Consider the following 22,960-nt stretch of genomic DNA (forward strand, 5'->3'; position numbering starts at 1 on the left):
AAACATTTTTAACAGAATGCACTTTTTTATAGCTCTAAAAAGTAGATTCAGTCCATTGTTGGTAATACATCGAACTAATAAACAGTATTTGATTTTGTTTATTGTACTGCGTGTTTGCTTATTGTCATGATATTGACTAAACAAAAAAATAATATAATAATAGAGATATTTAGAACACCACATGGTAAGAATAACTTTAGTAAACTCTGGTGAGAATTTGAATTTTAAAGCCCCTCTGTCTTAAAAACATGTAATAGTCTCAATGTCAGTAAGTACTGGTGAGTGAGCTTTACCTTAAACACAGCTTGCCTTTGTTGATAAATCTGTAGCACATAAGAGATATAACCACATGTATGATGACTCTGTGCGTCCAGCTGTGTATACTACAGTTATCTCCATTGATCCTCGATGCCACATCTGTATTAGTGGATGTTTAAATGCTCCATCACACTATGGCACCCTCTGATGTCAGGTTGATCTTCAGCTTTTGCTTCTCCATCACCGTCTCCAGTTCTGTGGCTTTGTGCACGTCCTGTAGAGGACAGAAGGCAGAAGTGTATTTTAACAGAGAAATATCAACCAAACATTGTTTTTTGGCAGACTTGAAAAAAAGCTTCCCAGAGTTTTTAGTCCATGATATATGCACCTAAATTTGAGTTCTGTCTGGTCCCATTTTAAACCAGTGTCTGTGTTGTGGAGGTTAAATTAAAACACAACCCAACCCCAAAAAGACACCCATTATGAAATTCCTTTAATACCAGACTGAGAACAAGAAGGCTCTCTAGTAACTCTAAAATCTATTCACTGCAGCTATTAACCTATGAGGTCTGAAAGAGCTAATATGCATTTTGAGTTTTGTAAATTGAAAGATAAATGATTTTTAGTCAATGTAGGTCAATGACAATGTGGTAAAATGACGTAGGTCTGTGCAAAAGCCAAGGTTGAGCAAACAACAAGCTCAGGACACATGGACCCAAACACAATCACACAAACACAAACACACATTACATCCAGAAAAAAACAGACACTGGACAAACCTCGAGAAGGGACTTCTGCACCATAATTTGGCTGTAAACTCTTGCACCTTCCTCTGGTGACACAGTGCGGAACTCGTCCTTATTCAGGGAAAAAAGCTGGGCTCCACTTAAAATGCCCAGACTCTGAACTGTCCTGACAGAAGAAGAAAGCAACAAAATTAGTGTCAGTGTCTGTTCACCTTCAGAGAGCTTTTATTGTGAGAAGTTCACTTATAACCAACAGAAGTATCTCTGAATAATCTAATGCAAAGTTAAGCTTCTCTTCTCACAAGATTCACTTCTTCATTTTCTTGTTAGACTTCATGGTGTCCCTAAATGTCCTCCTAGCTCTCTTTGTTAGTTAAAATCCAACTCCACTCAGTTTAGTTTATGTTGCAATACACAAACATTGGCAGGGAGGACATTTTGACATTTGAGGGCGCTGTTGTGCAATTAACAATATCTAAGACTGTACCTTTGAAAACTGCATATGCTGCATGTATAATGCAATTAATTTAATTAACACCCAACTGTCCAATAAGCACCCACATACAACTCACTGACTCACTTTAAATATTGTAGAGTCAATAATGCTCCTGAATCTTTTTCATTTAGTATAATATTAAAGCCCTTCATCAAATTAAAACCATAGAGGGATTTGTTTAGGCACACAACCAGTGTTTGACATGTTAGACATGAGTTAAATTTGATATTGTTAGTGGATCTTGAGGCTCTGCAAACCCTAACCCTTATTCTCAATCAGCTCTTTGAAAACAGTGTGAGCTGGTGTTTCCTCCATCAGTGCACACTCACTGCTGACTGAAGCCCTTGGTGGTGAGCCAGGCCTCCACCTCGGCAGCCGGTGAGTGGTAGTTCAGGGGGGCAGAAGTGTCAGCTGAACGGGGGACCACCAGCGGATGGATTGAGCCTCTTTTCCCAGCCAGCCGCTGAAGAAGCTCATCATTCATTATCATGACTACACAATACACACAAAACCAAGTGGTCAAAGTGTGCTCAACCTTCAAGGTTGTTTTGCATTTACATGTACATAAATGTTCATGGAAGATGTCAACAAAATGTCTACAGACTGATATTTCTGCTCTATTTGTTTTTAGTTTCATAGAATTCAGTATAGAATACGTATAGTATATTATAGAGTACATTACCATAGCTCCAGACCATTTATACAAGGGTATACAGCGAAATACAGGAAAACCTACTACTGGTTTTCCTGTATTTCTCGGTGATATGATATGAATGGTCAGTACATTTGATGATTCAGACCTTTGTACACTAATAACAAAAGAGCTAAATTACTGGATCATTTTAACAAAAAGACTATTTCATCAAATACATGTCCATGTTGCATGGTGTACAATGGAGCTACACAGGATCTAAGGAGCCAGGCAGTGGAAGCATGGGACTCAGCTTCTTTCTCTTAGAAGCTGATGCACAAAAGGCAGGTGGGGCATCTTAAAAATAGCTGTCTGTCTATTGGAGACAGGACTTTAATCGCATGTATGTGACCAATGAGAAACTGATACTGCAGATAGGCCTGTATACTGAAATATTACACAATATACATACACCAAAGCACTGTAGTGTGTTGGTACGAAAAGAATGACTTTACCAAATATGTATGTGTTGACTCAACAATTTTATGGTCTTCATTTATTTATTTGTTTATTTGCTCAGCTTTTACTAAGTTGCCGTGTCTCTGGTTGTGTTGATGGGTTGCAGGTTAAGAAGATGAACACAACAAGCTCCTGGGATCCAATATGTTTGTGAAATCACTAGATATTCTAACAGGCCCCCTTTGTGATTTACCATCGCTGATAATAATAAGATAATAGGTACGTTACCTCGGTCACTGTCATCTCCCTGCATTACTGTAGATGGTAAAACCATGCTCTGTGGTCGCAATGGTCTTGTATGTGTGGAACTGGTTGCATCTGGACTTGGTGGAGCATATGAGAAGTACTTTGTCCGAGGGAAAAGGGCTGTCTTCTGTTGTGGAAAAGCAGAAATGAATTAAAAACTGCAAGACGGCATTAAAATGTTTGGAGCACTGACACAAACAACAACATTGTGTCTGTACTGTACCTTTGACTCTCTGCGTACCACTGGGCTGTCTCTCCCAGTGTTATTAAGAGCAGACAGAGGCTCCAGGATATTAAAGGGAACAAATCCTATCTGGTCAAACCGATTCCGACACTTCCACCATCGCTTTGATGACTCAATTACCTGGAAAAAGATGACAAATAAGTTTTGCAACATATCCCTAGAATATGTCTTCTTCTACAGGTAGGTCACCACCTCTAAGTCTAATTATGGGTGTGTACCTCTAGTGTTTCTCCTTGTAGCACAGAGAGTTCACTGCTGTTTCTAGCCACAAAGTCATAGCTGCAGCAGTAAAGTCTCTCACCTTCTGGTGGGAGCCAGTTTTCTTTTCTGAAATAGATTTAAAAACAAATATAACAAAGCAGAGTAACACACCAGTAATCTAGAGATCCTCCAGACAGATTTTATAAGGCATTACACTAATTGCAACTATTAGGAATGTTGCTAGCATTGTCACTCCTGCTGGCTTACGCTTCAGCTGTGCCTTCACCATGGCCCTGCCCTGTCTGTCGAGCATGGTCCTGTTGAGTCTGTGCTGCCCTTCTTTCCCTGACGTCTTGTTTGTGCTGCAACTCGATGGGATCTTCCCAAGGCTGGCCAGTTGAGTCATAGGCCGGAAGCTGCCATCCATCCAGGAAGACAGGTGAGTATGGAGGAACAGACACACTAAGTTGTGAACTGGGAAAGAGGACAGGATTTTGTTAGAGCAAGATGACACACTCTCAAACCAAGATTTACACACACACACACACACACACACACACACATACATAAACATAAACACACAGACCAGGGTGAAATCCAGTTGGGCCCTAATGAAGTCCACAACTCCTTTTCCTCTTCAGTCAGATGCTCGTGCAGCAGTGAAACAGCACCACTGGTCATAGCAGGACTGACCACCGACGCACCCAACAATGGCCCTCCGGTGGTTTTTACCAACTGTGAAAGTAAGAATCACCACAGTCAGTATCACACAGAGAGAGAGAGAGAGATAAAGAGAGAGACTACTAAATGAAACATTAGAAAGACCCACCAGTTTAAGAGGAACAAAGATGGAATGCAGCAGCTCTGGTGCGTCAGGCTGTGCGATGGATGACTTGAGACGGTCCTAAATGAACCAGCATAATGTCATTCACATTTTTACTAACAGTAGTTTTATCAAAATGTACTATGAGTTACTCAATGCTCAATTATGACTAGTGTAATCTCACCAGCAGACTGAAGGAGTACTTGATTTTCTGAAAGAGGTCCACAAATTCTTCCTCTGATGGAGGGCAAGCTTTCATGGTCAACAAATCATCTGCACACGGAGAAGCACAATGATAGCCACAACCAAAACAAGGTAACATGATATGAAACACACACACACAACCACACCATGATCACTGTTGTTATTATATATGCATTGATTTGATTGATTGATTGATTGATTGATTGGCTGATTGAACTTGATATACATTTGTGTCAGTAAGCTATAGTTATCTAGAACAATTTGCAATGTAAATAGCATGTTTCTAACACAATCTGTGGGAAAATACAAGAATTATAAACATCAAGGTAAAACAACATCTGTAACTAAAGGAGTGGAGTTCTTGTTCTAGCTTGTTCCAGCAAGAACTCCTATAAAACAACTGCAGTGGTAGTGACTAATCTAATCCTGTCTTCTGTTTCATTATTAATACAATCATACAGTCATTGCCTTGGGTCTTATCTAGGGTCACACCTATCCCAGCACACACTGGCCAGAAACCTGGTCAACACCCTGGTGATGTTGCCAAGACAACCCACGGCAAAGACAGATAGACACAAACACTGAAACTCCTGTTCACACCTACTGGCAATTTATAGTGTGCAAACACGAGGAAACAGCAGGTAACAACAAAAAGATCAAGGTTGGGGACAAAACCTCCCTACTGCTTCTTCTACTGATCTTAACATCAAATCTCATTGATCTTCAAACAGGATGCAAACCAGACATTAATAATATTTTCATCATGTTCATATCATGCCAGTACCAGTGGATAGCCACTTAATGCCAGGTCCATTGTCAAACAGAACTGTTGGTGCATTAATCTTCCTGGATTGAGTTGACCTGAGCTTCAGTAGCTTCTTTGTCATGTTTCTTGGTCGCTCACTAGAGGCAAGAATTTTAAGAATTACCTGAAAGGATTCTTTGGCAACCAGCCAGTTGACCTGCTTCCAGTTTGTGAATCAGTGTGCCAGTATTCAACCTTTGTCTCCAGTTCCCTGCCTCTACTCTTCTTCTGCAACCTAACAGAGGCATTCACCAAACTCCCAAGACTCATCTGCAGTCATCAAGCTTGTCAGACCTCTGCCACCAGCTGATCGACAGTCCTTCATACTTTAATCACACCTTAAACATAACACCGGACTACAGTGCTTATTGTTATTTGGGTCTGTTTCAGAAGACTCTGCCAGGTTAGTATTTTTACATGCAAACTGTTTTTTACCTTGATCATCCCAGTTAAACTTTGACTGCAGCAATTAGTATATTGGATGGAAGAAGAACTTACCATCTTGGTTCTCCTTTTTCTTTTTACTTCTTTTCTTCTTCCTCCTTTGGTTAAGAACACTCTGGGCCTCAGCTGTCTGCTGCAAGCGTGCCATGAATCGTTCCACATCATCAAAGCAGTGGTTCAGAATCTCCTGATGAAGACATGCACTGTATATTTCAGCCATTTACCAGAGCAACTTACAGTCAGTGTTTCGATATTTAAACAGTTTATATTACTGTTAATTCATTAGGGTCATTAGTGAGTCAAAAAACATATAAGGAGTTGAAACTAACCAAATGCAGTATTCTAACACGCTACCAATGCAATAGCCCTGCAATACATTTATTTATAATGCTTATGATGTTTAATATTTGAGACTGTATTAAAGATTATAATGGAGTTGAAGTAACACCTGGAACTGTCACAATAAACAAATCCTGAACATTATAACCATCACTGGATAGAAATTACTGCAGGGCTGCAGATTGTAACTATTGGTCACATAGGTGAAGTCAACTCAAACTTCAAAAAACTAGCCTCTTTGTATACTCCTTCAGAGTATGTAAAAGGCTCTTGTTAGAGTTTAAAAAGTCAAATCCTCCTCACTACCTCTCTCTATAGTCATACTGACTCTTGTTTTAACGTGGCCATGTAGGGACACTAGTAGTTGGTGGTTAATTGTAATATCAGTAAACACAAGTAAACTAAAAGTCTAAAATAAGTGAAAGAATGATTTTTTTTCTTTTTCTTTTTTTATCTTTTATGTTATTCTATGACTTTGAGCATCTTTTTCTATTTGTGTAGCATAAAGGAACTACAAACTTCCATTTTGTCATACAGCCTTGTGTTGTTTAATGATTAATACATTTCCATGATTCTTTGAAATGGTGGAGAGGGAAGAAGGAGGGACATCATGCAGCAAAGGGCCACAGGTTGGAAACCAACCCAGACCGCTGTGGTAAGGACTCAGCTCACATGACGTGAGCCAGGCCCCACCTTAAATAATGTGTTAATTTTGTATAAATTAACATCCTGTACATTTATTTATTTATTTTTATATTCTGAGCAAAATATGCATGGAAGATTTCACATTAACATATATTAATGTCTTCTATTTATTAAAAAAATTAATTAATTAAAATTAAAATACTATATATATACTATATAGTATTCACCTCACCATCACAGCTGTTATGACTTCTCTCATGTGTAATTTAGAGAATGTGGCTTACTGACTCGACTTGATGGGACCACATACTAATGTTCAGGTTGCCATCTCCTTTGGCTTTAAGATCTTATTGATTATTTGTAAGCTTTATTCATCAACCCATTGAACCAGATATATGCACGTATACAATATAGAATAGAATATAGAATATCTAAATTATTTGTGCGAGCACATACCACTTCTTTCTCTGCATTCAGTAGAGATGTATGATTTGACACCTCGCTGACACCATTCTCTGAGCAGAGGAAGAACAAAGCCATTAAAGCAGACACACAAAAACAGGTCAGTTGCAAGCAGCAGGATAACATGTGCAACACATTCTCACACATATAAATACACATTAGGTCAATATACCTTTGCTAGAATGTGAGTAGATGGGCAGCCCACCAGGAGGAGGCTGCTCTCCTGGAGTTATCATGACTCGGACACCTGAATACCTCCTAGGGACCACCGGAGGTGGGGAAGACATCTGTTGTGTGTGGATGCAAAGTAAAATCAAACATATCCATACAGTAGGGGATAGTAGAAGTATAATAAACATTTTTCTTTCTAAATGTTTACTGGTTGATCACCTTTTGTGTGATGTTTGTAACTCCTCATTTCCTTTTCCTTGGACAATGTTGTATTAGCCCTCTATACTTTATCTCATGTTGCTTGATTTTAAATTTCCTAGCTGCACAGTGAAGATCATGTTCAAGATTTTTATCAACTTAACCCAACCGATCAAAACAAGCTTATCTTAGCTTCGTGTGAATATCCTAAAAAATTATGAATGAGAGCTCGATATTGTCACATTCCCCAAAATGGTTGTAAGAATGCTGAGTATTCAGTGTGCACACTGTGTGACGAATACACACGACAGGAAAAACCACTGTCACCAGATACCAGTACGGTATGCAGGTGACACAACTACCAAAACTGGATAAAGAAACTGCGCCAACTGAATATGAAGATCAGTTCATCACAAGTCTGTGCAATGTAAACACAGTATAGCTTTTTACTTCATCTCTTTTCCTCTGCTTCCTGCCTTTCCTGTGTCATCCGTCCTCTTCCAACATATTGGTGAATCGGTGAATTAAATATTTAAAGCTTTAACAGTTTATGCACAAACAAAGCTTGTCATGCATTTACAAACTGTAAAATATTCTAATCTGTGGTTAAAGGGAAGCTGCTTCAAAATTCCCCTCTGAGCAACACATTACTGACATAATATGAAAAAGCAGCTGCCCTTCTTTAACCCTCTGTCAAACACACACACACACACACACTGTTTGCACAAAGTTAACACTTAAAATCTTTAAACATCACTGTACCTTTAGTGCGTGTTTGAATCCGTAGCACAGACACCAATCCTCATGCTGAGCTGTACGTGCACTGAGCTTAGCTGTTTACATGAGGACGTCCTACCTTCTTGAGATATGCAGAAACGAGAAAAACTAGTCTGGCTTTCTTTTACAGTTAATCTGTGCTGCTTTCACTCTCCTCTGACTCTGATACACACGCACACACGCTCCCTCCCTCCCATTCTAAATCTTTGTGTAGCCTCTCCTTCCTTGTGACAGACACTTCCATCAACAATTGCCTATGGCTTGTGCCAAGGTGCTAATGTGATCTGAAGCACATGCCATTCGAGAAATGTAATGCAGTCTTCCTCAAACACCCCTCCTCCATAAATTAAGACACCAAGTTTCGTTTAAAATTATAACATTGAAGCCAAAGCCAAGATAAGGCTCAGAGGTGAATAAAGTTCATGAAAAGTTCAAATTCAGAAATATGAATAAAAATAAATTAATGTTTTAAATGAAATTGAATTGGATTGGATTTTTCCTCAAAGGAGAAAATGTATAAGTTAATTTGTCTTAACTCATTTGATTTTAACATTCCTTCCTATGAGGACGTCCCTTTATGGCTATAAAACAACCTGCCTATTATTTCATAATAAATTAGCCATTTTGTTTTGTACTGTACTGGCCTCTCCTTTAAAGAGAGTCTAAGGGAAATCAAAGGAGACTGTGTAACCTTTAAACATTTAATCTACTTAAAATCTGTGAATGAAATGTTGGAAATAAAAAAAAATTATTGGTAGAAAGTAAAGATACAATTATTTCAGAAAATAACAGGGAACAAATCTGTTTAGGCTCTTCAAGAATATCCAAATATTGACTGTGAACAATAAGTATGTTTACAACAACAGGAAGTCAATTTATAATACAAGATAAATATAACAAAAATGAAATGATAGGTGAGAATGTGTGGGAAAAGATAAAACATTGAATATCTGGTTTCTGATAAAGAGCAGCTGGCTTCAGTAATCTTCAGCAGTTTGACAGATGTTGAATAAATCATCAGACAGAGGACAAACAAAGAGGCATTGAGAACACATTTAAGTTAGGATGGCGTCTTTATCATTAATACTGTAGGTAAAATACTCTTGGATACAAGCATTTAAAGCAGGCATAGGGACAAGCGCTGGAGAAAACTGAGCTGTTGGTGAACAGTGACACCATGTGGTTGTGACAGGTCGGTCTCAACCCGTGCCTGAAGCTCTCCTCCTGTTTGACTGGAAACTGTAAACAGGCGTTCAAACTGAAAATCAAAGAGTTGATGGTGTGTGTCATGATTTCAGTAGGTTGTTCCAAAAAGCCTCTTGTTTTGGCATACTTAAACTATGAAGACCATACCACTGTTAACACTGCACTATCAGCAGTTAGTATCAAATCTATTAATTTCTATACTGTTTTATAATAACAGGACAATATCAGAGACAAAGGCCTCGATCTTGTCTTGACTTTGTGACATTTTGGACAGCATAAATAACAAACTGGTGGGGTTTGGGTGTGTTTGTATAGCCTCTTCCTGTTATGGTTCAGTTGTCTTCATTTGTAGGCCAGCTGCTCCACTGCTTGGAGGATCCAGTGTTGACTGTATATAATATGAACAGACAATTATCTCTGCTGCCTATCTAGACTGAATCAAAGCCAGACAACTCCAGCAGGTTCTTGGACAAATGAGTCAAGTAAAGTGCTGAAATGACATTTCTCCTACGTTTAAATTAATCTAAAAGAGTAATTTTGCATGTATTACTGCTGATATGATACACATAACTTTAAGCAACGACAGGTCTTATCTCAGCCTGAGAGCTTTTCATCTGATCTCCACTCAACTTTGGATTTACTGTCCCGAGGTGAGCCTTGCATTCATTCCAAGCTTTGACTTGTGGAAGGACACTTGTAATCTGCATCCCAACAGCAGAGGGAGGCTGTCCCAGTAACATACACAGGAGGAAATCCCCCACAAATGTGCCCTTTTCAAATGGCAGTTCAAACATTTTTCTCATTACAGGCTGCCTGTATCATCTGGATATGCCCTAAATATTACAAAATCAGGCAGAAATATACACATTTATCCTGTTTATCTCCCGCAAAAAACTGGTCTGCGACCGCAATATCACAGGACCCATAAGCTACAATGCATACATATGTGAACTCCTGAATTCATTCATTTGTGCTATTTAGGTTCATATGGCACATTTCTTCCACCAGGGGGAATGGACCTTTTCTAACAGGTGGCTGAGAACAGTAACAGGGCATATAGGGGTGAGAATTTACCACTATTTTAGCTCAGCGGAGGGACCACAGTTGTTTATGCCAGTGGTTATTTAATGAGCCAATATAACTTTATTTTTTATTTTTTGCCACATCTTTACATTAAGGCATATGAATCTGGAATCGGAATTAGTTCATTATCTTGTTTTGTGAATTAGCTGGTCTCACATCCCTCTGAACTGTGTTTTCCTTCAGTTTCTGTTACAGAATGCAGCAACAATCAGTGCTGTCAGTTGCTTGAGCTGATGGGAGTCATTTTAGGGCTTTAATTGGGAGTTATTGGGCGCTCATTAGGCGCAGACAGTTTGCGCATTTTTATTCTGCGCTCTGTGGTGGAGCCTACTTATTGCATGAATACATTCGCAATTATCATTGTCGGCTTGCTTTTAAAAAGTCTGCAAACTAAATGCAATGTATAGAGCAGTGGCCCAAGTAAGGACACAAGTTCTCTTTTGTGTTTTTGTGTGTTTTTGTGTGTGTGTGTGTGTGTGTGTGAGACGCGCACAGGAACCTCCAGCAGTTTGCACTCTTGTAGTCCAACCCCGCTGAGCGCTTTGGGGAAGGGCCGTTCAGCCCCCTCATCCTCCCCATTGGCTCAAGCTGCACTAACTTTCTTCACGTCTGCTCCGGTTGGCGACTACGGACAGTTTGTTCCAACACTAAAACGTGGCCACAAGTTGTCAAAACTACCCCGTCGAGACTTTTCTCCCTCCTTGCGCGCCCTGTTTGTGAGCACGACTGATATCAAAAGCCCAGCGAGGAGGAAGAGTTTAAAAGTTGCCTTGGCAGAAAGGGACGAAGAGGGAGCGAGCAGAGACACCAACACCAGGACTGGAAACTTTACTCCTCTCTTGGACCGTGCAGTCAGCATGGTATGTGCACAACATTAAACAGCATTAAACTGCACTTTAATAACGGGGCTTCATGAGCTCTGGTGACTAATTGCTTTTAAGGTTCACTCTTTGTTTTTACTGACCTGTCATTTTCTCTTTTCTTGTGACTTACAGTTTGTTGTCTTACCGCTAACAACCAGATTCCTTTGTCCGTTACTCAGTCAGTCCTGATGACTGCGGTCTGCCTCACTTCGGGTAATCTCCACCACTGCAGCTGAGTTTCTGTGCATTGGTTACCAGGAATACCCCTGCTGTTCACTGTGCTCGGGGATATGTTTTAACTCCCATAACAACTGTCAGTGTATCTGCACAGGAAGGTTTCTGTACTCTAAACTATTCTATAATTTATTCATTTTTAGGCATTGAATTGAATTTCTACACATTGAATCTGATGTGGATGTAAATCTGAAAGGCAGCACTTTGACTTAATACGCATAATCACTGTTTGATTTTCAATCACACATGATGGAGTACAGAACCCACACACCAGTTACCATCATCTGTCTGCAAACTGTAGCCTATTTGTTTTTGACATGTGTATATAGTGAGACAGACTGCTTGTCAAGGTATTTTTCCATGATCTCCTATAGGCAATAAGCTATACACAGAAGGGGTAAAAATTAGTGAGTGTGCTCATGATTGATGGCTACACAGGTTATGCAATACCATGTGTGTGTGTGTGTGTGTGTGTGTGTGTTTGTTTGGCAGTGGGGTGTGGGGTCGGCTCCACAGGGATTTTGGGCCCCATGAAAATATATCACATTGGGCCCCACCATACACACTGTGCATATGTGTGTGAATGTTTTGGGAAGCGGATCTTATTCGTGTGTTTGCGAGTGTATGCCTGTGCAGGATGTTGGCCCTTTTCCTTTCATTAAATATATGCCGAGATAAAATTCCAACCCTGAAACATGGCGAGGCAGGTAGAGAAAGTGACCAAATAAACTTGAGTGATCTCTGTTTGTTTGAACATTGGATTATAGCTGATAGTTCTACATCACCTTGATGCTGTTGTGCTACAGCCGTGATTTACTTGACAGCAGAATGCCTTGTTTGCCTCTTTAAGTTCTTTGTAGGTGATCCTCAAGATTATTTTCTTATAGTTTGTGATTGCCCTCGTGTTGACAGTCATTTGTGTAACGGTTTGCACAAGGCGGATGTCAACACTGGAATAGATCTTGTGTTACTAATTTTAAGTACTGACACAACAACATTATTAAGGTTGACAAGACGTTGCAGGTTTTGTGACCTGATCTTCGTCTTGTGGCAGCTGGCTTGAATGAGAGTTGAAAATTGAATGAAAGCCAAGATGGAAGCCTTACAGACAGGTTACTAGGTCCTGAGTAGGCAGATTGCCAAAGAGACTTGACTCTGGCTCCTTCTCAAACATGATGTCAACATGCAAAACTGCATGTGTGAAAGGGGCTTTATTCTGCCTGTTTGTGGAGGGTTAGGGTGTCTGCAGACACAGACACGTGTCTGTCATGCTGGTTTAGGCATTCATCCTCATAAACATACTGAGTATGTGTGACATGTGTGCCACTTTATCATTAAATGTGCAAACTGATCTTCTATCAATCTCTTGTTCAATGGTTTCTGTAATGGACACGCTGAATGAATTATATAAACATTAGGCAAAAAGTATTTTGGTTAATTGTAGTGGCACAATCCCAAAGACAAAAAGAAATAGCATATCCCAGAGTCCCACAGTAATATGTTCTACAGTTTAAGTACGTATCCAACTAGAGGCTGATCATGGCATTTTTAATATAGGCTGCAAAAGAAAAAACCCTAACTGTCTGAGGAACCTGTGTTTATGGATCTCCAGATATCTATAAGTCTCTCCACAGTAAAATACATTTGACTACACTGAGCAGAGAACAGCCATGTGATAAATACTTTGTGAACTTGTATTTTTTCAGTTAACACTGAGTCACAGAGGTGTTTTGAAATAACTTTAAGGTTATTTTGAGGTTGTAGTTAGTTGTGTTGGTGTATACAACTGCATATTACTCCTCATATGTCCAATACACAATATACCATACTGCAGCAGGTTCAACAAAATGGAACACGTTCTAAAATAAATCTAAGATCATTTACGTTGTGTATAAATATGAAAGTCAGGTTGCATTTTACTATTCCTGTTCACTGAGTTCAGAAGTGTGGTTGCCTGTTTCCCAACTGTACCTAGAGATAGACCCTGACTGACCAATAGACAAAAATGTATAACCACACTGTGTGTGTGTGTGCTGGGGGAAAGGGTTATGAGGCAAGAAAAGATCATTTAAAGTTAGCCGAGTATAGAAAAAGAGGAGGAAATTGAAAAATATGAAGGTTCTTTTGCAAAAGAGAAGCAAGGCCCAAAACTGAACAATAGGCATTCCTTATTTTACCCACTTCTTTTGAAGATGTATAAAAAGTTAAAAGCATATTAGAGTCTTCAGTTACAGTTTAAGAAAAAACAAAATAAAAAAAAGAAATACAACAGCTTCTCAGTTTACAACAAATTACAACTGTGTGTAAATTGCTTCATCAACAAACTACCAGAAGAGCTGATACAGGCCTGCTGTTGTTGCAAACTTGTCAATGTCACTAAGAGTGTAACTGGATCTGCATTTATGTACAGGTCTGTTTGAGTGACTTTACATTTTGGGATCAGGTTGCTTCTCTTGTTTTCAGAAGGGCATTTTGTTTTTCTTTTAAAGGAAACAGATTGACTCTACCAAGGTTACTCACAGATCTGATAGCTTTCTGATAGCAGCCTTTATCAGTTAACAATATAGTAATACAGCTAAATGAGGTTCAGGTAACCTTGTTGGATCACTATCCAATGTTAACTTAATTTAGGGCTGCAACGAGCAATTATTATAATTGATTAATGTATAATAGTTTATAATAATATCTTTAGGCATCTTTAAACATCCTGCTATGTCTAAACAGTTAACATCTCACATTTAAAAAGCTGTAACCAGTGATTTATTTGCTTAATAATTAAAATATATGATCAGCCTGTTTTGGTCCATGATAAAGGGGTCTTCAAAATGTTGAAATTAATTCTAATAACCTTTCTCTTGCCTTGTTACCAACTATATCCGCTACGTGGTCCACCCATGCACCTCGGCACCACCCACAGTGTGAACCAATGTGAAACTAACACCTCCCAGTGGGTTCTCCCACCCACATGTCACCCAAGACTATCCTATCCTTCAACCAGAGTTGCAGTGGCTCCTGCTCTGCCCACTTCCCCTCCTCTCTATTTGTGTGTGCATGCGTATTTTTGTCACTCTCTCACACTCTGTGTGTGTGTGTGTGTGTGTATGTATTTCTGAAATCACCTGACTTATCTGGACATGTGTCTTGACCAGCCACGTACTTTTGTGGGTCATGAACCCCTTGTAATTTTCCATTCTCACCAGCTGATACCAAACGTGGCACACAAAAACCATCTAGCTAGGTCACGTCCTAAAGCCAGTTTGGTACTTGTAAAGCCGTATTGGATCTTGTCTACTCATCTGAGTTAACTTTGTTAGAGAGAGTCCGTAGTGTTGTATTGTCTGGTGTTCTTTGGCATGCAGAGTATTCTTTTTCAACAGTGAACCCTGACATTTTCTGTTCATTTTATTTAAATGGCAGATAATTCAGATCTAGTCTAATCGCCTTTTTCATCTGGATTGCTTTCAAATAACAAACCACATAAGATGACACATAGAATAAAATTAAAAACGGTAACGCTGGATTAGATGCATGCATCATTTCCTGTGATTCTCTTTCGTATTTGAGTTTGAGTCCAGCTCAGGTATGGCAGAACGTATTACAGAATGTAATACAGTGAATAGCTATTGCTAGACGATATTGATTTCATAAAAACTTTAAAGTAAACTATTTTAGTTTTGTTTAGACACTGTACAGTGTACAGACATGATCTCAGTGTCTCACTTTTCTCCACATGGACCATATGCTCCTTGTTTATTTATGAAATTGGAGTGCTGCATGAGTTACACCACATGTGACAATTATGTTTGTTTACACATGGCAGGTGAAGGGTGGAGGCCAGAGTTTAACACACACACTCTCTCATTCCCTCCTTTAGACTCTCAGTGGTCTTAAGTCAGTCCCCCCAGACACTGTACCCCTTGCATATTGTTACAGACTGTTGTGGTGCCAGATAAGTGATAAGTCGGACTCGGTGGGTATCTGGAATGTGAAACAGACATCTTGAAAGCACATTCAGTGTTTTCCATGTGATGCAGAACGCTTGATTTAGGCCAACCTGAAAATAGATTCTTACTATACACACATTGTTTTGTTTGCAGGCGTGGTTGGAAAAGTTTATTTGTACAAATATATATCTCTTTTCCATGTGCAAAAAGGTTTCTTGGCATAACATACGATGTTGAAATTTTACCTGGCTACCGTCCCAAGTCAATAAGAAACTTACTTAGCTTATCAGTTCAGCTTATTGCTCTTCTTTTTTGTTTATGACAAGATGGAGAAACCTCCACTGGACGGCAGTGAGGACAGAGTCTGGCTGAGCGAGGGCCAGTCTGAAACTCAACTTACAAGTGCGGATGGTCTAGATGGAGTTATGGAGACATCCGATGAAGACCGGCCAGCGTGGGACTCAAAGATCCAGTATGTGTTGGCCCAGGTGGGGTTCAGTGTGGGCCTAGGGAATGTGTGGAGGTTCCCATACCTTTGCCACCAAAATGGAGGAGGTGAGTGTCTGTAAAGAAATGATCACAGTGGCTCTCTTTAAACCTGTAGTTGACAACTTTTACTTTGTTTATATGGAAATTATGATGTTGGAAACCACAGCAAGACAACACATCACATAATAAACTACTTTATATATGCCTTCATGTTTATAAACCATGCTTCCCTCCCTCCAGGGGCCTTCATGCTGCTGTATGTTTTTCTTTTACTGATTGTGGGAGTTCCACTGTTCTTTATGGAGCTGGCAGCTGGCCAGAGCATTCGACAGGGCAGCATCGGCGTTTGGAAGCACATCTCCCCAAAGCTGGCAGGGATCGGCTACTCCAGCTGCATGGTGAGGATTTCATTTTTTTTATGTGTATTTTCTTTTTCTGGGTTTGGAATGGAACTGTTCATATATGTCCAAAAAAGTTATACTTTGATTCATTTTCAGTTGAAGGGGAAATGGAGAAGCAATAAATCCCGCATTCTGCAGTGAGCTTTAACTATGAACACTAGGCTGAGATTGAAGAATGGAAAATATTGACTTTCTCCACTTGTCTCCTTAAAAAGCCAAAGCATGTGCTACCTCTTTTATCACCTTACTAGCCGCACTGTGTGTATACTTAAGAAAGGACAGTGATGACATCCTGCCATGCTGTAACATGAGAGAGGCCGTGCTCTGTAGTTCTCGCAGCTTGTTGCGTAACACTTTTCTCTACAGACCGAACAAGGCAAACAGAAGTGGGACTTTCTGTGCGCATGCAGCGCACAGACGTATAGTTGTATGCTCAGACGCCCATGTTTTTTTGGGTTTCTCTTTCTCGAGGCTCTGTTACACATACATTAGAAAAAATCTGAGGTTTGCTGTGTTGCACTTGGAAAACACATCTTTGACCTTGAAATAACTTTTTAAACAGAACAATATACAGGTCAGCACATATACTATATCTCAAGGACTTGCTATGTAAATATTGATAATTTATTAAGTCAATCATTCATGAACTCTTTCTTCTCCTCTAGGTCTGTTTTTACGTGGCTCTTTACTACAATGTTATCATTGCGTGGAGCCTGTTCTACCTGGGTAATTCTTTTCAGTATCCTCTGCCATGGGAGCATTGTCCACTTGATGTAACCACCAACGACACAGGTAATGACATAACTTAATCAAAAGTTAATCAAAATAAGACGTCACGTAGATGCCAGTGCAATGTCTTTAAGATTGTCTGTCCTCAATCAACAGTGAAAGAATGTGCAAGTTCTTCCCCAACATCGTATTTCTGGTTTCGGAAAGCCCTTAACATCACAAATTCCATCCAAGAATCCGGAGAGTTCAACCCCGTTATGACGGGCTGTTTATTGGCTGCTTGGGCTATTGTCTCCTTGGCTATGATCAAGGGCATCAAGTCCTCTGCCAAGGTGAGTTATCCTCTCTTCCCTTTATCGCCCCAGCCCCGGGGATCCCTACATCAACAACCCATACATCAGCACACTTTATCATTGTAAAGGACATTTTAGGAAAATACGATGAATCGAGGAGGCAGACCTCAACGGTGAATATTGTGCATGGAGTTGCGGCTAGTGTTCTCGCTATTTTCTAAACCCATTATACACAGCTGGCACCTTTTTAAAAATAAACGACAACCAGCAGCTGGTAAGCCTAGTTCGGTACAAGACTGGAAACTGAGTGGAAACTGCGCTTTGCGCAGAGTCAACAAAATTCATCTACCAGCAGAGATCAAAGATCAAGCAATGATCAGCCAAGAAATAGTTTCCAACAAAGCTGCTGTAAAATTGTGAATCGTTATGTTTTTTGTATGAAATAAACAAGATATAAGGTGTTAATTAGTGAGCAGGTAGAGATATCTCCAGATAGAGCCAGGCTAGCTGTGCCCCCCTGTTCCCATGTGTCTGTATGCTCATCCACTATATGTCCATTATGTCAAAAGTGACAGACTTTGGACATGGTAGTGGTATCAGTTTTCAGATAACACTCAAATAAGCCAAAAATGTCAAAACCGTTCTTTTAAAATGTCTGGCACAGAAATCATCCTCCATTCCTTTTTCCAAATCTTAGGTGATGTACTTTTCCTCAGTCTTTCCGTATGTGGTGCTCTTTATTTTCCTGATCAGAGGGTTGATGTTGGATGGTGCAATGGACGGAATCACCTATATGTTTTATCCTAAAGTAAGCACACATTTAATTTTAAATCGTATTTCTGTTGCCTTTTTTAATTTACTCTCATCTGATCAGTGCCAAATGGAAATTAAACTTAGACTTTATGAAACTTTGATTTTCTATGTTTTTCAGCTGGAAATCTGGGGTAATGTGCAGGTGTGGCGGCAGGCTGCTACACAAGTGTTTTTTGCCCTCGGACTGGGCTATGGCTCCGTGATTGCATATTCCTCCTACAATCCAGTCCACAACAACTGCCACAGGGATGCGCTGATGGTCTCCGCAATCAACTTCATGACTTCTGTGTTGGCCTCGCTAGTGGTTTTTGTTGTGTTGGGTTTCCGTGCCAAGAACATCGCACTACGCTGTGTGGCTAAGTACGGATGTGTGGATGTGTGTGCGCCAATATTGCCATTGGTACTGATAATATTGGCCCCCTTATTAACTACATCATTTCTAATTTAGTTAATCTAAATAACTGCTTTCACATTTGTATAATTGGAACATACTAAAAAAGGCCGTAATCACAAATAATTTTTGCCTGAAGGCTGAAAAAAAATATTTTAAATATGTGTTGAGTTCAGTCATATTTGCAGTGGATTGTAAATGTAATAAATCAATTAGTCAGCAGGTTGATGAAAGTATTAAAGGCAAACACTTTCAAAGATTGATGAAATACAACAGTATGAGAGCACCCAAGGTTGGAATATTACTTGGCGTGTTAATTAACCATGACAATTAACCATAATATTGGAGTGATTTACTTTCTTATATGTTATCCTTTTATTCTAACCTCTTCCAGGAATCTTGGTCACCTAAGCACCATGACGCCCCATGAATCTCACCAGACCCTTGGTTGGCCTTGGATCAACACGACAGATCCTGGCTCTGTGTCTTTAGTTGAATACAGGCAGTGGTACAGTCACCACAGCTCCTTTGTGGGTCCTAACATCACTGATTGCAGTCTGGAGGAGGAGATGAATAAGGTATCATTGAGATATAATTTGAATGAACTTTCTTTATGTTGGGGCTATCAAGACAGGAGTTCTAAGCATCTTATGACTTTAACAAAGAGATAAAAGCAGCAAAAAAAAAAAAGCAACATTTCAATAACAATAGTAAGTAGGTGGAGTGCTGACGTTCCCAGAACCCCTGAGGAATCTGTGAGGTACTGTAAAATATCCTGCTGGCAAGAGGAAGAAAACATATCGGTCACTGCATCTAGTAGGTGTCTGGAGGAGAGGGAAGCGTGCTGTGATAGAGGAGTGAAAGGAGAAACTAAAGAAACAGAGGAAGGGGTACTAAAAGTCATGTTATCTAACAGTGTTTACACTGTACAGAGGTACAGGAGCAGTATATTTTTAAGTGGCCTTCTTTTGCCGGATATGTAGCTGTAGCTATGTAGCTGGATCGACCATAAATGTGCAAAACACTTCCAGAGCTTGTTTTAAATGTTCAGCATTAAATAAAGTATAAAGCATAAAGCACTGGTTATGAGGCCCTGGTGGCACAGTGAATATACCCCTCACCCCTACTGCAGAGACTACTACAGCGGGGCATCTGGTATGGTGCTATTGCCCGAAGGTGCACAGAGCCACCAAATACTTGTTTGTAATCTGCAGTCAACATTTATTAAACTCTTTTTCAGACTTTTCCACCTCTTCTGTCTTCCCTTTGCAGGGTGTTGAAGGGACCGGTCTGGCATTCATTGCTTTCACTGAGGTGATGGCCCTGTTCCCTGCCAGCCCCTTCTGGTCCACACTGTTCTTCCTAATGCTGCTCAACCTGGGCCTCAGCACCATGTTTGGGACCATGCAGGGAATCCTCACACCTCTGATGGACAATTTTAGCCTCTTGGGGCGCCATCGGACCCTTCTCACTGGTAAGGCACACGCATGAACACAAGTTCAAACAATGCTTGGTATTAGAGGGAGTCGCATGCAGGCATTTATGGTTAAAATGAAGATTTATACAGTATAATATTTCTCCTTAGGCAGTGCATTTTGATATTTGACTGTATACTGAATAAGCCTGTCAGCATTTTCTAACTTTTCTTTAGAATTTAAAAATCTATTGCCTCTGAATACTACACAAAACATTTACAGACAAGGTTTTGACAATACAGTGGTGTATTATTTTATATATACATCATGTTTGTTCAGATAAAAGCTATTTTCTCACAATATCTGTTTTCTTTTTTGTCTTTCAGTGTCCAGCTGTGTTTTGGGGTTCATAATGGGACTGTTGTTCACCCAGCGCTCAGGCAACTATTTTGTGACTATGTTTGATGACTACTCTGCAACTCTACCGTTGGTCATTGTAGTGATCTTTGAAACCATTAGTGTGGCATGGGTTTACGGCACAGATCGGTAAGAAACACACATTTCTGGAAGCTTTTTTTCTATTAAATTATGTATTTATTTCTTATTCTGAAAAGATGCATCTCATTTAAACTCAACTTTCCATCACTGCAGCTTCCTGGATGACATTGAAGTGATGCTCAAATGGCGCCCTCCAGTGGTTTACAAATATCTTTGGAAGTATGTGTGTTTACTGGCGATGATAGGCCTTCTGGCTGCCAGTTTGTTGCGTATGGTCTTCAAAAGGCCCACATACACTTCCTGGAATCAAAACACAGTAAGATACTGGACCACAGCTTTTTGTCTTACACAGAAGAATTTAATTTCAAAGTACACTGTTACAGTTTACAATCTATGGGGACATATAAACCAAGATACCAGTTGCACTCAATAACTACTATAACAAATTCTGATTTGTTTCAAGCTGTTGTTTGTACTGTGGTAAACACGGTTAACTCTTGAGCAGTATTGTGCCTGCCCATGCTTCTCTGACATGCTCTGTCTCTTCCTCTCTTCAGGCCTCTGAGATGACTCTGGAGTACCCTGGCTGGGCCCTTGCAATGATTGTCATGCTTATACTCTTTGCCAGCTTGCCTGTGCCTATTGGCTACATCCATTCCATGTTGAAGAACCGCAGTGTCCCTAATACTGGCTCTGAAGAGGCAGTCGGCCAGGAGATGCACCGCGAGTTGTACACAAAGTGCAGCTCCACAGAGCAGCTGGATTCCAACTCCCACCACCAAGTCCTTTCTGAGGAAGAAAAGGCTCGTCCCAGGACTGCCTTCCTGCCGATGGGCAACGAACACTACCGGCTCCTGCCCCAGCAGGAGGATGAAGATGAGGAACTGGATACGCGGGTGTGAGCACAGCTGTGGGAGGATAGATGTTTGTGAAAGGACAAAATGTTTAAATGTTAAACCTCAGAGATTGTAAGAGTAAGAGAGATTGCAAAGAGAAGGGAGGGCAGTCATAAACACACCTATTGGGTTGCGTCCATTTATCATATTCAAGTTATTTTAACTATTTATATTATTGATGGTGCGTTACCAGTCAAACCAAAAGCTTTTTAGATTCTGTAGTGATGAAACTACAACTCCTTCTTGTACCTCTCTCCATTCATTTCTGAATCATCATACTGTTCAGAAAATGAAAACACAGATGAAAAAGGAACAAGCTGCTATATTTGGTGATTCAAAGAATTTACGGAAGGTTTTAGAGTTGGAAATTAGACCAGTGGTTTGACAGCCGCCAGCACGTCAAACCAGGTTTGTCTATTGTTTCTGCTTTTAACTGAGTTGACTGGTGTTTAAAGGAAAGGCAGCAACAGACAAAAATATGTTTTATGAGTATTTTTAGCTTAATGCCAAATATGGATTTCTACCTTGAGGAACTGTGATGTGTGTGTGTGTGTGTGTGTGTGTGTGTGGTGGTGTGCTGTGTGTGTGTGTGTCTGAACATTTGTGTTCATTAGTTTGGATGTGAAATGACATGTTAATATGTCAGTAAAGATACCTTTTACATTATATTTGTATCATTTTACCTCATAAGACGTCAGCAATGTTTTTACATGAGTTCAGTGTAGCAGTATTGTACTGTATTAGATGAGGACTTAAATAAACCTCTAGATGGCAGCAACCTGATTGGATGTGTCTTTTATGATTTACACCATAACCACTCAAATATGAAACAGAGAATGCCTTCAAGAGATCGCAGAGAATATTCATGGGGGCCTTATGTATGGACATTTGATTAAAAAAAAAAATATATATATATATATATAGTTTATTTATGCTGTGAAAGAGTAGATGAAATGTTGACGGGGGGTTTCTAATTTGTTTTTACTGTGCCATTGTTAAAGGTCTCAGAATATTGAAGAATAGAAATGTTTTCTATGGTGGGCTTGGTGGGTGAAGTGCAGAATAGTAATTTAAACGTTTAGCAATTAATGATATTGCCAATCAAATTTGTCTTCAAATCACATACATGTTATTAAATGTTAAAAAAAATTTGTATTTTGATATAATTTACTAAATTATATTTGAGGTTTTACTTGTAGGTTAAGTCCCTTAATTATAGCTTTATCAATTAGATTTTATAGGCTGCCTGAACAAATCTCAGATGAAAACATCCTGAGAGACTGAAAAGGAAAGAAAGTCTGCAGTGCAAAGAAATGTCCTAATAATGCGATATTAATAAAATCATAAGCCATTTGTTGAGGTTTGTTTACTGCCCCTGCCACTAAGTTTCCCCTGTACTGTCAACTTCTTCCTTTTAATGTTAGAGGGAACATTTTTCAAGAAGGTAAATATGGATCATTGGTTTAGACTTATGATGAATTATTCCATTATAAATG

The 22,960-nt window shown here is 39.7% G+C and overlaps 2 protein-coding genes across 3 annotated transcripts; one reads left to right on the plus strand and one right to left on the minus strand.

Annotated features, from left to right (window-relative positions):
• Positions 1-23: 23 nt before the first annotated feature.
• Positions 24-8,249, minus strand: eps8l1a (eps8 like 1a). Its single transcript, XM_035654983.1, has 14 exons — positions 8,195-8,249; positions 7,236-7,350; positions 7,058-7,116; positions 5,672-5,804; positions 4,349-4,437; positions 4,171-4,245; positions 3,928-4,076; positions 3,609-3,815; positions 3,359-3,467; positions 3,120-3,260; positions 2,879-3,023; positions 1,830-1,992; positions 1,038-1,170; positions 24-532 (listed from the first exon to the last, which is right to left on the minus strand). Exons 2-14 carry the CDS (start codon positions 7,348-7,350, stop codon positions 446-448), a joined length of 1,605 nt encoding a protein of 534 aa, XP_035510876.1. The 5' UTR covers positions 8,195-8,249; the 3' UTR covers positions 24-445.
• A 2,727-nt stretch (positions 8,250-10,976) lies between these two features.
• slc6a16a (solute carrier family 6 member 16a) lies at positions 10,977-22,247 on the plus strand. 2 transcript variants are annotated; one of them, XM_035654915.1, is made up of 13 exons: positions 11,079-11,358; positions 11,494-11,574; positions 15,866-16,094; positions 16,269-16,426; positions 17,095-17,221; positions 17,315-17,490; positions 18,149-18,259; positions 18,383-18,624; positions 19,050-19,233; positions 19,928-20,129; positions 20,457-20,616; positions 20,722-20,884; positions 21,126-22,247. In XM_035654915.1, exons 3-13 carry the CDS (start codon positions 15,866-15,868, stop codon positions 21,468-21,470), a joined length of 2,097 nt encoding a protein of 698 aa, XP_035510808.1. In that variant the 5' UTR covers positions 11,079-11,358; positions 11,494-11,574; the 3' UTR covers positions 21,471-22,247. The 2 variants fall into 2 exon arrangements, with proteins under 2 accessions (XP_035510807.1, XP_035510808.1); XM_035654914.1 differs by lacking the exon at positions 11,494-11,574 and having other exon boundaries at positions 10,977-11,358.
• The last annotated feature ends 713 nt before the right edge of the window (positions 22,248-22,960 follow it).

This window comes from Morone saxatilis, unplaced genomic scaffold, assembly GCF_004916995.1.
Source record: "Morone saxatilis isolate NCDOM2014 unplaced genomic scaffold, NCSU_SB_2.0 Contig14, whole genome shotgun sequence".
In the NCBI taxonomy this organism is placed as follows: domain Eukaryota; kingdom Metazoa; phylum Chordata; class Actinopteri; family Moronidae; genus Morone; species Morone saxatilis.

Bases quoted from the DNA above. Each gene is read 5' to 3' on its own strand.
- eps8l1a (XM_035654983.1), bottom strand. From the start codon at position 7,350: ATGTCTTCCCCACCTCCGGTGGTCCCTAGGAGGTATTCAGGTGTCCGA. The intron at 1,993-2,878 runs GTAACGTACCTA...TGTATTGTGTAG, and splicing joins GGGAGATGACAGTGACCGAG to TCATGATAATGAATGATGAG. The intron at 1,171-1,829 runs GTGAGTGTGCAC...TTCTTCTGTCAG, and splicing joins ACCAAGGGCTTCAGTCAGCA to GACAGTTCAGAGTCTGGGCA.
- slc6a16a (XM_035654914.1), top strand. The intron at 17,491-18,148 runs GTGAGTTATCCT...TCCAAATCTTAG, and splicing joins GCATCAAGTCCTCTGCCAAG to GTGATGTACTTTTCCTCAGT. The intron at 20,885-21,125 runs GTAAGATACTGG...TCCTCTCTTCAG, and splicing joins CTTCCTGGAATCAAAACACA to GCCTCTGAGATGACTCTGGA.